Consider the following 15,094-nt stretch of genomic DNA (forward strand, 5'->3'; position numbering starts at 1 on the left):
TGAGATAGAATAGGCCAGACCTTAGGCCTAAATCACCTGATCTCTATTCCCAGAGGTCTGCAGGGCCAGAAGGTGGAGCCTCAGCTCCCGGTTGCAGGTTTCCAGTCATGTTATTTCCTGAAGCCAAGAGAGATGAAATTATTTTGCCAAAATCACAATGCCAAAAGGAGACCAGCACCTAAGTCTTCTGACTCCTCAGATAATGGATAATGTCAGAGCCAGAAGACCTCACAGATAATAGTTCAGTCCCTTCACTTTAAAGAAAAAAGAAGGGGAAAAAAATTAAAGAAAAAAATTTTAATTGTAAAAGAAAGAAAAAAAGGGAAAGTGAGATATGGAAATATGATATGATTTGTCCAAGATCACAAAAATAACAACTTTCTCCCACCCAGCCTACAAATAGCATCTTGGCTTCGTATCTTGTTCTGCTGAACCTTTTTTATTGGATAAAGACATAAATACAGTCATTCTACCAGCCATATTTGTTTAACTAGTGGTTATTTTTTTTCCTTCATTGTTGTCATAAAAAAAGGCATATTGAGAAATTCTGTGATAATTTTATTTTAAAGACATCAATAATTTTTCTTTTTATCTTCTTTTTTTTTTTTGTAAGAAGATACTATAAAATACATCAAACCACTCCTACATATCAAAAAAAGATCAGCCTCTGTCGCTAAAACTACAGTGAAACTTGATTTTACCTGCCTCATCTTCAGCAAAGGAAATGATGTACTGATAATAGTTGTTGATCATGCCTGGAAACATGCATGTCTGCCCACGCCCCATGCAGATCTCACTGTACTGCCACTGTCTGGTGGCCTGGTTCTCCCTGAGTGACATCAAGCGCCTAAAGAGGAAAAGCAAATGGCATTAATACTAGTCACTGATGGCACAGTCTGGTACAGAGTAAAAGGCACTAACTAGGCATGGAACCCAAATCTATGTGACATCAACTCTTGATTGCCTCAAAGAGATTAAATTACTTGTCCAGGGTCACATAGCTAGTATGTGTCTGAGGCCACATTTACATACAGGTCCTCCTAACTGCACTATCTGATTGTTCCCAAGGTGAAGTTTCTAAAGCTTAGATGTGACTGTAATGATCGCATATTTAAAATCAGCCGGAGTCAGGAACTCAGGTTAAGGGAAAAATCTTCAGTCTTTATTGAAGTGAAGAGGTGAAAAAAGATTGCGATAGCAATATGGGCAGCTGCGACAGGAAGCCAGCTAGCAGAGCAAGTGGGGGCTGAGCTCTCCTCCCCTTCCTTTTTCACTCCCCTGCCTCCACCCACCAGAATCATCATTTCCTATACAACACATCAGGACTTGCACAAAGAGTAGGCGGGGGCCATTCTTTCTCCAAGCTTATATATTAATGGAGTATGGTCCAATTACTATTTAGCCTCATGTGCTTGGGACCTCAGTGCATCAACTCAAGCCTCAGCCCATTACATGTGACCATGTCATTTCCCTAATCTCTGATCCCCAATAGCTCCCCATTATCCAAAGAGTTAAACATAAACGCCTCTGTGAGACATTTAAAGATCTCTGCAACCTGGCCCCCTCCTACCCTTCCAGTCTTCTAAGCGATGAGGTTGTGTGTCACTAGGTGGGGTTGGCAGAGAAAACCTGAAGTACTGAAAAGATTATTCCCTGAGGCAAACAAGGAAGGATATGGTGGGGATCAGCTCAAGTTTACAGACCTACCCCTTGTGGAGGTCTTGGGTAACCCTACCTTACTGTATCTAAACAGTAAACCAAGTTATATTAAACAATTTTGCCTATAAATCTGTCCATGGCCTACAACATCTTTGCTGAATCCCTTTTGGATTAGCCTGGAGGATCTTGATACCAGCCTTGATCTTAGTGGAGGAGTGCAGGAGGTAGGAGAGCCACCAGGAGGCTGGTCAAAGATGGAATCTCTCATTTCCAGTCCTCTCAGCCCTTAAATACCTCAGTATGATTACATCATTACAGCATACTATGTATGTGTGAACTAGAGAACATTACATCGCTATGTTAAGTACTAAGTATATGTGAACTAGAGAACCATCATCTCATTAATCACACTGAGTTAACCCCCTGCTGTAAATATCTTTGCTTCAAATATACTTTTCTCAGAGTTCCCCAATACTGTGGTCCTCTACATGAATCCATTTTACAGATTAAAAAACAAACAAATTCAGGGATAGCAAGGTTATTTTGTCTGTAATCTCTTCTCCTAAATAAATATCCCTTTTGGCAAAGAGAACAGCCATTGTGAATTTGTCACAAGTTTATTTCAAACTAGGAATTGCTACCTTGATCTCATTTAAGGTTGTATTTCTCTTCACACACTCTAGTAATTCTGGCTTACCTTAAATTCCTCAAAGAATTACTTCATCACCTATCTGCATACTTTCTCAATGGCTATTTTCCATAACTGCAAAGATTTCCCTCTAGGGTTTCTAATCTTCCTTCAAGACTAAATGCAAATCTCCCCTGCTATAGTTGGTTAGTGCCTTCTTCTCTCAAATTACCAACCATCTATTCCGTATACATATGTATGCACATGTTGTCTCCCCTTATTTAAATTTAATAAATGCTTGTTGACTATCTTCTTAGGGTAAAGCAAGGGCTAATAGAAATTGAGTCAAAGAATCTCTTCTTTCACCTTGTCAAAAAATACATATATAAATAAATAAATGAAATCTGGGAGGGGAAGATCCTTAGAGTTTATAGTCAAAGTTGAAATGACTGCTATTTACATTCTGTCTGAGTCGATCAGAACCCAAACAATGACCAAATGGGGCTTGGCTGAGGATTTACTGGTGGCCAATTAAAATCAAATTGGTTTTGATTTTAAGACCTGGTCCATTTAAGATTTTAGCTTAAAAAAGCCAAAGTCTCCCACTACATCCATGGCCACCTCCAATCATCCTATATCTTGCCACTGGACCAGATTGCTTTCGAGAGGAAAGTGAGGTAGATGTCCTTGAACAGCCCTCCCTCACTTAAATCCAATTCACCTGCTTGTCATGGCATCACCCCCCTGATATCATGGTCTTCTTCAAGAAAGAAGAACAGACAATAGGGCAAAGCACTGTGCTAGGCCCTAGGGATATAAAAGCCAAAACAACAAAAAAAGAGCTTATATTTATAATTAGGTTATAGCAGTAGTTGGCAGGCCAGGCCTGAAATCAAGAAGATCCGAGTTCAAGTATGGTTTCAGACACTTATTATCTATATGATCATGGGCAAGTCACTTTACTGATCATTTCAGCTTTCTCATATGTAAAATGGGGATGGATAATAATAATCTCTGTTTCCTATGGTTGTATTGAGGATCAAATGAGATTATATTTGCAAAGCATTTAGCACAGTGAAACATAGTTGGTACTATATAAATGTTAACTATTATATATAATATACAATATATTATGTATTATTATAATATTATTATTATACTTGAAGGATGAAACAGAGATAAGAAACTAAGTGATAATATGAGAAGGGAAGGAGCCTTAACAACCTCAGAAATCAAAAAAGATCAGAGGTACCATTAGAACTCAATTTTGAAAAGAATCTAAGAATCTAATAGGGACTGGAAAAGGATGTGAGCCAGATATGGGTGACAGGCTATGCAAAGGTGGAGAGAGAGAAAGGAAATGTGAAATTTGAGAAAAAAATACTTGTCAGGCTATTTTGTCTGAAACATCAGGTTCATGTAAGGTAGCCATAGGAAACAAGTTAAATCCAGATGTATGGGAAAGAAACCTCTGACTCAAAATCACTACTCAGAGACTTCTCAAAGTGAAGATCAGAAGTTTTATTAGAATCTCATGAAAAGGAGGCAGTTTGCTGACTGAGTTCTCAGAGAGAGAAAAGCCAATTTTACAGAGGCTAAGAGGTGATTTAAATAGTCAAAAATCACAGGAATCCATGGCCCCCTCCCCTTATCTGGTTAATTTTTACTGCCTACTCAAGTGAAAGTAGGAAAGGTTTGCTAAATTCTAGTCAAGCCAATCTGCAAAACTTATTGCAGATGTGTATGGCTAAGTATATTGTGGTCAGCTTATTCCAATGTTTGCAAATGCTTTTGAGCTGATATGAGCACTCCATTGTAAGAGTTTCATTTTTCCCAAACCTATCAGACTTTCATATATTAAAATTTAGGTTATAGGTTCAATCTACCTTAGTTAATGATTTTATGAGAAACCATATAATTCCTCACAATAAGGAGATTTACTTAGAGGTAAATAATCAATTAAGCCAGAGAGGTTAAAGATTTCTAAAATAACTAAGAATACTTGGTTTACCTCAAGCTTTTCTCAATCAACAAATAGAGATTAGCCAGTTTGAAGGCTTCTCAAATATCTCCAGGCCATTAAATAATTAGTCAGGTTCTTCTCTAAGAAGTTGAATAAAGGTCAAGGGAGTTATCTCTGGAATGTTATCTTCTGGAAGAGCAAGTCTTTGCTCTTCTTCCCAGAGCCTAATGATTAACAGATCCTTGGTGCTGAGTCTTGAATTACCCAAGGTTATCGTTCTGAGAAGTCCTCAGTTTCCCTTTTCATTCACAGATGTTTGGGTACTAATAAATTCTTTCCCTATTTCTCATTTAGGGATACATGAAGACACATGAAAATAATAATACATTTATATAGTACCAAAAAGTTCACAAAATACTTTCTTCACAACAATCCTTTGAGCAATATGCACAAATTTTATCATCTCCACTTTATACAGAGAGAAACTGAGCTTAGAGAGAGTAAGTTGTATATGTATGAACACTAACATTGGCATACTTGTCTAACTCCCAAGTCCAAGACTCTTTTCCATCACAGAATAACAGCCTTTCAGATGTAGAAAATGTTCAGTCACAATCTGAATCAACCCATTGAAGAGGGACCCATGCATGGTGTACCATGGTGTTGTACATGATATATCTTTAAATGAAGCACTATAGAAATGTATATGTCTATTGTCCATTCAAGGGAATAGCCTTCTTCCCCCAGATTTCCCTCACCTTTAGGAAAAGTATTTATTTTGAGCTTAAAAAATAAAACAAGTATTTCCAACACATAGTAAAATAGAAAGAAAAAAGATTGTACATGAAACTACAAATCTTGCAGTTACTTGCAATTCCTTTTAAATATATAATAAAGTCATCATGTAAAGTTCTTTTTTCCCTTTTTTTCTTTCCTCCTCTCTGCATCTCCCCAACTTAGAGATGGCCATCATTAAATACAAATCATATATATATATAATGTGTTTAATGTCTATGTATCCATATATATATAAACATATGTGAACACATACATATATGTAAAACTATTCTATTCCTACTTCCATTTATCAATTCTTTCTCTGGATACAGACAGCATCTTACTTCATATGGCCTTTATAGTCAATTTGGGTATTTATAATACTTTCATTCCTCTCCTCTGCCTCTCATTCCATTGTGCTCTCTAATCTTCTAAGACCTACTTCTTCACTTCAGCTCAGTCACCTACGGGGATTTTATCATGACCCATACCTATGCTACTGTCATGATTCTGACCTCTTGTTCTTCCAATTCGCTCTCCATCTCATACTTCTTGAACCATTTTTCTCCTCACCATTACTTCTAATGACTCTGTAATTATTCTTCTAATCCATTTTGTGCTTTTGCCTTTCTTTTTTCCCTTCTTAGTAAACTTTAAGCATATCTTTGCTCCTTATCCTACACTACTATTGTTCACACCCTGTTACATTTACTCCTATGCTGTTAAATGTCATTGGAAGAAATCACACAACAATGACTGCTGAGTACTCCACAAAGTCAGAAGACTTATATGAACTGAGGAGAGTGAGGAGAACCAGGAGAACAATATATGCAATAACAACAAACCTTTTGGACATAATTGACACAATGACCAACTAGAATCCCAAAGGATTCAGGATGAAATGTATTACCCATTGATTTGTTACAATGCTCTGACATAAGAGAATCCCTCTCAGGAGGACAGAGTTGTTTTATTGACCCTTGCTTTTTGTAACTGGGTTCACAGTGTCGTCGTACTCCTTCAGACTAGGTTCAGCTGTCAATAGATTAAGTCCTTGTTCAGGACCCATTTTCTGTCTAATGAAGGGCCTAGGGGTCAGCCAGAGATATTGGGGAAAGCAACTCTTTTGTGAGCTTAGGTGATAAAACAAAAGAAGTCAGTTCAATACAAAGCTTTTATTGCAAACAATAGGGAAGAAAGGATAGGAGAGAAAGGACCTGACATACAACTATATATCACCCTAATATGGAATATAATTCATGTAAGGGTAGTGCTGCATTGGGAATACAGATGGGTCCATTCAGCAGAAAGGGAGAACTTCAAAGTACCCTTCTGAGGACAGGTCCTTATACTCCAACTTTGAGTAAGCCCCCTATAGCTGGTCAGGGAGGAAAAAAACAAGCAAGTGGTAGACAAAATATTATTTGGGGAGTTCATTATTAAGACAAGTTGATAATAGATAAAATATTATTTGGGGACATAGATATACTAATCTTTGAAAAATATTGTTGTAGGTATTTTTTTCATAAGTATATTCCATAACTTTTTCAGTCTCTCTTAAGAAGAAGCTGTTATTCTGGTCCCAAAACCACAAGTTTTAATCTTGCTACAATGATTTCCATGTATAGATTCTATAAACTATAGCCTAACTTAAAGGAAAACTGTTATGGTCATCTCAAGACTACCAAGCCTCATCTTATAAAACTACCCCAAACCCATAATTAGGTGAGATAGGTAATTGATTCAGAGTACGGATCAAGATATATGGAGTTAGATGTGGCCAATGTGGCAATTTGTTCTGTTTGACCATACCTGTTTGTAATGGATTTTATTTTTCTTGGGGGAAAAGAGGAAGAGAATGTGGACCTAAAAATAATTGTTTTTTAATTTTAATTAATTATTTTTTATTATTATAGCTTTTTATTTACAAAACATATGTATGGGTAATTTTTCAACATTGACTTTTGCAAAACCTTCTGTTCCAACTTTTCCCCTCCTTCCCCCCACTCCCTCCCCTAGATGTCAGGTAGTCCAATACATGTTAAATATGTTAAAGTATATGTTAAATCTAATATGTGTATACATATCTATACAGTTATCTTGCTGCACAAGAAAAATCAGATCTAGAAAGAAAGTAAAAAAACAAAACAAAACCTGAGAAGGAAAACAAAAGAGCAAGCAAACAATAACAGAAAGAGTGGAAATGCTATGTTGTGGGTGAACCTAAAAATAAATAAAATAAAATCGAACTTAAAATATTTTTAAAAATCTGTTGCCAAGATTATTAATCGTCCATAGAATGATAAATCTTATGGCCTTTTCTCAGTCCTCATATTCTTGACTTCCTTGCATTTTTTTTATTTGTGAAAGAACACAAATCATTTCCATAACATAGTAGATTTTTTTAATATGACTTCACATGAAACTACAAATCTAATTTGTACAACTTGCTATTCCTTTTAAATACAGAACAAAGTTATCATATAATCTGGTAATACTATTGACCAACCTCTCCTTCTTGGATATTCTCTATCCATTGTTTTTTGCACTCATCTGCTCTCAATTCACAGAGCTAACACACTAGCTAGATGCTGGCAATAACCTCCTTCTTCCAATCTTCTCTCTCTAATCTATCCTCCATGCAGTTGTCAAATGAATCTTCTTAAGACACAGGTTTTTATCATGAAATTCTCCACTGAAAAACCTGGGTCAAAATAGAAACTTCTCAGCCTGATGCTTAAGGTCCAACACAAATTGGTAGTATCCTACATCTCCAGATAAATTTCCCTCATATAGGAAGGGAATCAGTTTATTAAGTGCCTACTATGTTCCAGGAACTGTGCTAAATGCTTTACAAATATTATCTCGTTCATTCTCCAAACAATCCTGTGAGATAGGTACTATTATGGTATCCATTTTATAGTTGAGAAAACTGAGGCAAACAGAGTTTTAAATGCCTTGCTTAGGATTAATATTAAAAGCCATATTTGAACTCACAACTTCCTAACTCCCTGTCACCTACCTGCCTTCTTATCTATCCTACATGCAAAACAAAACTCAACCTCTCTGGTCCTCCAAAATAAACATTCCAATTACCACCTCCATACATTTGCCTAAACCATACCCTAATCATAGAATGGAATTTCTTCCAATCTCTGACCATCCAAAGTCCTATCTTTTTCTTCAAGACCCAGTTAAAGTATCATTTCATCCACGAAGCTTTCCCTGATTCTCCCCCCAGTTATTAATGTTCCCCTTTTTCAAACTATTTTACATTTACCTGACTACATAATGTTATATCCCTCTCCCTCCAGGTAGAGTGTAAGCTCCTTGAGGGCAGGAAAATGTTCAAATTTGTCTTGTTATCTCAGTACCTAGCTTTGGGTCTAGTATATAGCAAGTACTTGATAACCATTGAATTGTAGAACCATCCTATAGGCTGCTTTGTGGTTTGGGCATTTGGAAACATACCTAAGTCTGCCTTGCAAGTCTTCTCCTTCCATTCAGTAAATGGTAACTCATACAAATCGTTGTAGCATATAGGATTCCTTTTTATTACCACAGGCTATAGGCTGTCCTAGCATGCTCTTAGGGCCCTTCCAAGTTTTGGAAGCTAGCTGTATAGAAAACAGCTTGAAATACATAAGTAATTTATCTAGAGCTTACAAATATTTTAGTAATATAGGTTTCTATGGCAATAGGTATCTCCTAGAATTAGGTCAAACAGATATATATTTTTATATTTATGGATAGAAACAAGGAACTTTAGAATCTCAGAATGGGGGTGCATTTTAACAATTAACAAAATCTTAGAACAAAGGAAATATTGGTTTTTTTCTTTTTCAACCAGTCTCACTAAGTCAGGGAAAGGATGAAATTACAAGAGCCATTCACACTCTGAAGATCCTCAAGAAGGCATTGTTCTGCTAACAGTGTCTTAATGATGGAACTTCTGGCATTAGTTGGTTAGAGAGAAAGCTCTATGGCTATTAGACCCTATGAGAGGCACCAAAAAAATCACCACATAAAGAAATTAAAATAATATCTCCAGTATTTATGAGAGTTATGGTGAACACTGAATGTTAGACTTGGACAAGAACCAGCATGAGGCAACAGGTGAAATAGATGACATATACAAGCAAAAGTGTTAATTTTGTGTGTTGACCAGCATGTTTACTTACCCACTCATAAAATCCCCAAATATGTATAGTCCATTCAAATTAGGGGACTCACAGCCCCGGTAGACATAGCCTCCTGTGACTGACTTTCCCATTTTGTGTGGATATGCATAGATTGGAAGAACATCATCTGTAGGGGAAGACAAATAGCTTCTGTTTCTTTCATATACTTGGCTACCAGCCTGGGCTACACCCAGCCTAGAAAGTAGACTAGACAAAATGAATGGCTTGAAATATTGGAAGGGCTATCACATGAGAAAAGTATTACTCTGCTTGAGCCCAGAAGGTAGACCTAGGAGTAATTAGTCAGAAGTTATTTAAAAAAAAAAAAAAGAAAAGAAAAATTTGGCTCAATATAAGGATGTTTTAATTAAATTAGTCATTTAGCTAGCTCTTAAGTGAAACTAGTTAAAAATGGAATGGACTACTTCAGTAGGCAGCTAGTTGCCATCAATAGAAGTTTTCAAGCTGAGCATGGATGGCCATTTGTCACGGATGCTGTAGGTGGGACTCCTATTCTGATGTGGTTTTGTCCTAAAGGAATACTGAAATGCCTTCTAACTGTAAGATTCTCTTTATTTTATAATTAGCCACCTTAATGAATATCTTATATTTCATATCTAATAGGATTTTCCTGAACATCACAATAAAGTTAGTTTAAAAAAAAAGATAAACATCTTCATTTGGATATGATTTGCATATTGTTTGCTTGTGACCATACATGCCATATAATCTATTCTTTAACTCTTTTCAACATTTGAGGTTTCCACATCCTAATTTTTCTTTTCTACCAATTAGTCTCACTGTACTAGATGTCTTCTCTGTGAGTCAGGAAAAGGGAGAAAGAAGTTGGAAGGGTCACTAAAGTCTTCCTTGAGTCATAGGATAGAGCTGGGGTTCTTAACCTTTTTGTGTTTCATGGATCTGGGGAAGCCTAACCCTTCTCAGACATTTAATTTAAAAAATAAAATAAAATCCCTGGGCAAGTCACTTAACACCAAATTGCCTAGCAAAAAATATATAGATAAATAAATAAATAAAACAGAACTCAAAGAATCCCAAAGAAAACCAGTAATATTAAAATACAGTGATCAAAAAAAAATTTTTTTTACACTATACTGAATACAGATTAAGAACTCCTGATTTAGGGAATTTTCAACTGAGCATTGTCCTAAAAAAAGTATATGTCATTACAATTTGGGGGCCAGGGTTGTAGGTGGGCAGAAGAGGGAAAGAAAAAAAGAAAGGAAGGATGGAAAGAAGGAAAAAAAGAAAAACAGAAAGAAAAAATGAAAGAAAGAAGAAAGAAAAAGAGAGAAAGAAAGAATGAATGAAAAAAAGAAAAAGGAGAGAGGAAAAAAGCATGACTTTAAGATTTCTGTTCCTAAACTGGCCTTAACTATGACTATAGAATTGTTACATGAGAATCACAAGAAACCTTTTTGTAAATCAACACATACTATGTTCATCATTTTTTTTGTGTGTGTGTATGTGTGTGTGTTTTTCTCTTTTGTTCTGATTTTTCTCTCCCAATGATCTGTATGGAAATATATAATAAGAAGTTGGATAAAAATGCCTGTTAAATTCAGCAAAGGGGAAAATGTGGAGTTGAGTTAAAACTTCACTGTCCTATGCATATTCTCAGAGTAAAAGCAGACAGCAATGCTAGTACATTCCAGTCACCTTCATTAATGATCCTTTTTTCCTTTAATGATTAAAGGATATAATTGTTGAAAGAGAGACAGAGACAAAGACAGAGAGACAGAGAGAGCCAGCCAGAGAGAGAGAGAGAAACAGAGAGAGAGAGAGAGAGAGAGAGAGAGAGAGAGAGAGAGAGAGAGAGAGAGAGAGACAAAGAGAGAGAGAGAGAGAGACAGAGACACAGAGAGACAAAGAGACAGAGATAGAGACAGAGAGAGACAGAGAGACAGACAGACCTGCTTTGGATTGTATTTTCTGGGTAAGTTTCTCTATGTGTCTATGTCTATATCCTCCTGTGATGTGTATGTCCTTCCCTGGGAATGTCTCACATAGCAGCTTGTCTGAAACAAATCAATGCATAAGGCCTTGGACTCAGAGGACATCCATGGCCAATATTGACTTGGTAGCACAGGATTGATGGCAGTTGACAATTGATATTTGATAATCCTTTCTGAATCCCCTTTCTACCCCTGCAGTCTATGTAAAGGTCATAGGTCTTTACATTCAGAGGTCAAAGGGTCCAGATTTCGGTGATGACTCGAAAAAAACCCGAGTTAGCAATATCCAATACCTTCTGAAGCCCATTCTGCATATTGAATTTCATCTCACAGCCCAATAACTTAATCTTTCATCCCAAAATATAAAAATCCAAAATGGACATGAATCATACAGTAAAAATGAGTTTGATACAAGATCTCTCTAGATCCCCTGATAATTCTGCTTACTCTTCACCTGAGCTTGGTTCCTCTGCCCAAATAATGCTCAGTAGCATCTTTGTGGTTCAGAAAGTTAATCATCCTCTCTGAGGAAGCACTCATGTGTTCTATTCAGAAGTGACAGCTCTTATGTCTTTAGGGGAAATTTTAGGGGAAAAAATTAGATAATTTAGAAAAAAATTCCAATCCCAAGTCCTTCAAAGGACTTTTCTGCAAAGAAATATCTGAGAGGAGAAAAAAAGAAAAGAAGCATGACTGACATGACGAATTCCAATTGGGCAAAAAATTGAAAACAAGGGTTGGGAAATAGTAATATTAGGCTCTTGCAACTATTATTAGGCTCTCTGTTATTTCTTTCTTCAATTAGTGGCTAGTACATCATAACCTATCACCCTTGAATAAGGAAAGTGAGGATAGAAAGAAGGAATTTGTTCCTTGCCAAATCATAATTTCTAGGAAAGCTCCTAGTACCCAGTGGGTTAGTGCCTACAACAGGAGTACTGTGCTTTGTACTATGTATCACATTTTTGAAAGGAGAATGACAAAGTAGAGAAGATCTAGAGGACAACCAGGATAGTGAGAGTAGAAGCTGTGAAACATAAAAATTTTTCAAAGTAACTCGCAATGATTAACCTAGAGAAGAAAAGACTTGTCAATCATATGATAGCTCTTTTCAATTGAAGTGACTATACAAAACTCTTAAAACTAAAAAAACCTAAAAGAAAGTATTAAGTCATGGTATCAACTAGCACATAGGGTCTCTTTATACCAGAGGTGGCAAACATGTTGGCAAGCACCCCCAACTAGATTAAAATATAATTGGGAAATATTTAAATAAACAAATAAAAATACAATAGAACACATGATGTTAATACATGGCTTTCTAAGTCAATGTGCAGCCAGAAAAGATCTTTTTATACATTTCAGTGATCTCCCCCATTTGAGTTTAATACTACCACATATCGAATTGTGTACTAAAACTGACTAAATGTTCATTAATGGAACTTCATTAATTGGGACAAGATGAGCTCAACAAAAGAATTATTCCATGGAAGGTCAGCTGAAAATCTGGAGCTATTTAACCCATAGATGAGAAGACTTGAGGAACAGCTGATTTCTGTCTTTAAATAGTTCACAGACTCACCTAGTGCCAGAACTAGAGGGGACTTCAATGATCCAATTTTCTTTTTTTAACAGATGATAAAAATAAGGCCCAGAAAAGTAAAGTGACAGAATTCTAACCCAGGTTTTCTGAATCCAAATCCAGTGGTCTTTCAATTGTACCACATCCAAGTAAAACAAAGAGTAAATTTGTTTTGCTAGGCCTCTTCAGGCACAATTACTAATGGGTAGAACCTAGAGAGTATCTAATTTAACTTTAAAATAAGGAAGAACTTAACAACCATAACTATACAATCTTGGAGAATGTTGCATTGGAAGATGGTGACATCTTCATCACGGAAGACATCAATCAGTGACTATAGGATGGAAAGAGATCACAGAATTTTAAGACCAGAAAGGACTTTGTTAGGAAAACCCAAGAAGAAAAAGAGAAGAAAGTGGTATATAGTGGTTGAAGAGCTAACGTCAAAGCAAAAAAGAGCTGAGTTCAAGTCCTGTCTTTTACACATAATGACTTTGTGACTTTAGCTAAGTCACAACCTCCCAGTGTTCCTCTAGGTTGCAAAGATTTGCAGGTATGGTGCTGGCTCAGATTGGTAGAGGGAGCTTCTTCAACCAGGAGTTCCTTATACCAGTAAAACCACAGGTCTAGTCCCTTCCTATTCCTACTATAGAGATCAATGTTTCAATTAAAAGGTAAATGTTATCTGAGGGATCGTCCCACTTTGAGATGCTTTGTGAGTCTGTGAATCATCCCTACTAAGTTACAGAGGATTAGGGATAGAAAAAGGGCAAGAGAAAGAGGTGGCTTGAACAAGTTACCTAGTGAAGAATTGGCGCATAGTTTTTTGTCATAGCATTCAAAGCCTTCCCGGGCCCTCCATCCATAGTTCTTCCCTTTCTCTATGATGTCAACCTCTTCAAATTTGTTCTGGCCAACATCTCCACAGAAGAGCCTCCCCTGCCCTTCCTTGGTGATGGGATCGCCTCGGTCAAAGGAGCAACGCCACATATTCCGCACACCATAGGCGTAGACTTCTGGTCGGGCCGATGGGTCGCCAACAAAAGGATTATCGGGAGGGATTCTATACAGAGGCCCTCGGTCATTGTGATTCACATCAATCCGCAATACTTTGCCAAGTAAGGATGACCTGGATGCAATGAGAGGAGAGAAAACAGAACTTAACAAAACAGGGAAACAGAGTTGTGATTTCATGGATATAGGGAACTCCCAGTGAGGAAAATCCTACTATTGCAGACCAGCATTTGCTCTTTAATTTACCATCACAGAAATTCACTTGGCACATTGAGAGTTTAAGTAATTTGTCCAAAGTCAAAAGCCAATAAAGGTCACAGGCAGGACTTGAAGCCAGGCCTTCCTAACTCCAAGGCCCATTCTCAATCTGCTTTGCACACTTTCTTATATATAAATATTTATATACATACACATATACACATGTATATTTACGTTTATATTTATATACACACACACACATATATATATATATGTTTATATATACACACATATATGTATGTGTGTGTTTTTAATATTTACAAAGATGTTTCCTGACCACCACTTATGAATTTATAAGTTCAGGTAATTCATTCATTCAACAGGTATTGGTTATTGTCTACCTATCTGTCAGGCATTGTGCTAGACTCTGGGAAGACAAAGATAAAATGAACCTATCTTCAAGGAACTTACATTCTATTGGGGAGAAGCAATACAGACATAGTTTTAGATAATTAAGATCCATGCCAACTCATCTGGTCTAAAACTACCATTTTTTAGATCAGAAAACTAAGGCCCAGTTAGGTAAAAGGGCTTATTCAATATTATACTTGTAGTGAGTGGCAGATAAAAATTGGATTAAAAAAATACACCTACAACACCAAAAATACCCCAAACTTTTCATTCAATTCAACTGAACAAACATTTATTTGTTCTAGATTGCCAATTATTTGCAACATCCTACTGTTTTTTTTTCCTTCATGAAGTTTTTAAAATCTAATATTTATTTTTTAAACTTTGAGTTCCAAATTCTTTCTCTCCCCCTTCAATCTCTCGCCAATCCATTGAAAAAGTAAGCAATATAATGCTCATATTAGCCTGATAAGATTCTACTATGCTTGAAGTGGGGTGAAAACATCAAGATGAATAAAGTGTGATCTTTGCATCCTTAGAACTTATAGTTTAAGAGGGTGATAGAACACAAGCACAAATAATTGCAGTGCAAAGCCAAATGTGAAAGTACATTAAGAGACATATAAATGTTTTATTAGTTCAGAGGAAGGTGGAATTATTTCTGACCATCAAAATCAAGGAAGGCTGCAGAAAAGAAGTCATTTC

At 36.4% G+C, this 15,094-nt stretch overlaps 1 protein-coding gene across 2 annotated transcripts in view; it reads right to left on the reverse strand.

Moving 5' to 3' along the window:
* The window catches only part of HHIPL1 (HHIP like 1), a 96,520-nt gene that overhangs the window by 48,172 nt on the left and 33,254 nt on the right, over positions 1-15,094 (reverse strand). For both annotated transcript variants that reach the window (XM_051978401.1, XM_051978402.1), the window contains exons 4-6: positions 13,567-13,895; positions 9,209-9,335; positions 702-847 (exon numbers count right to left, since the gene is read on the reverse strand). In XM_051978401.1, coding sequence (XP_051834361.1) covers positions 702-847; positions 9,209-9,335; positions 13,567-13,895 — 602 coding nt within the window. The remainder of the gene's footprint in view (positions 1-701; positions 848-9,208; positions 9,336-13,566; positions 13,896-15,094) is intronic.

This window comes from Antechinus flavipes, chromosome 2, assembly GCF_016432865.1.
Source record: "Antechinus flavipes isolate AdamAnt ecotype Samford, QLD, Australia chromosome 2, AdamAnt_v2, whole genome shotgun sequence".
NCBI classification, from domain to species: domain Eukaryota; kingdom Metazoa; phylum Chordata; class Mammalia; order Dasyuromorphia; family Dasyuridae; genus Antechinus; species Antechinus flavipes.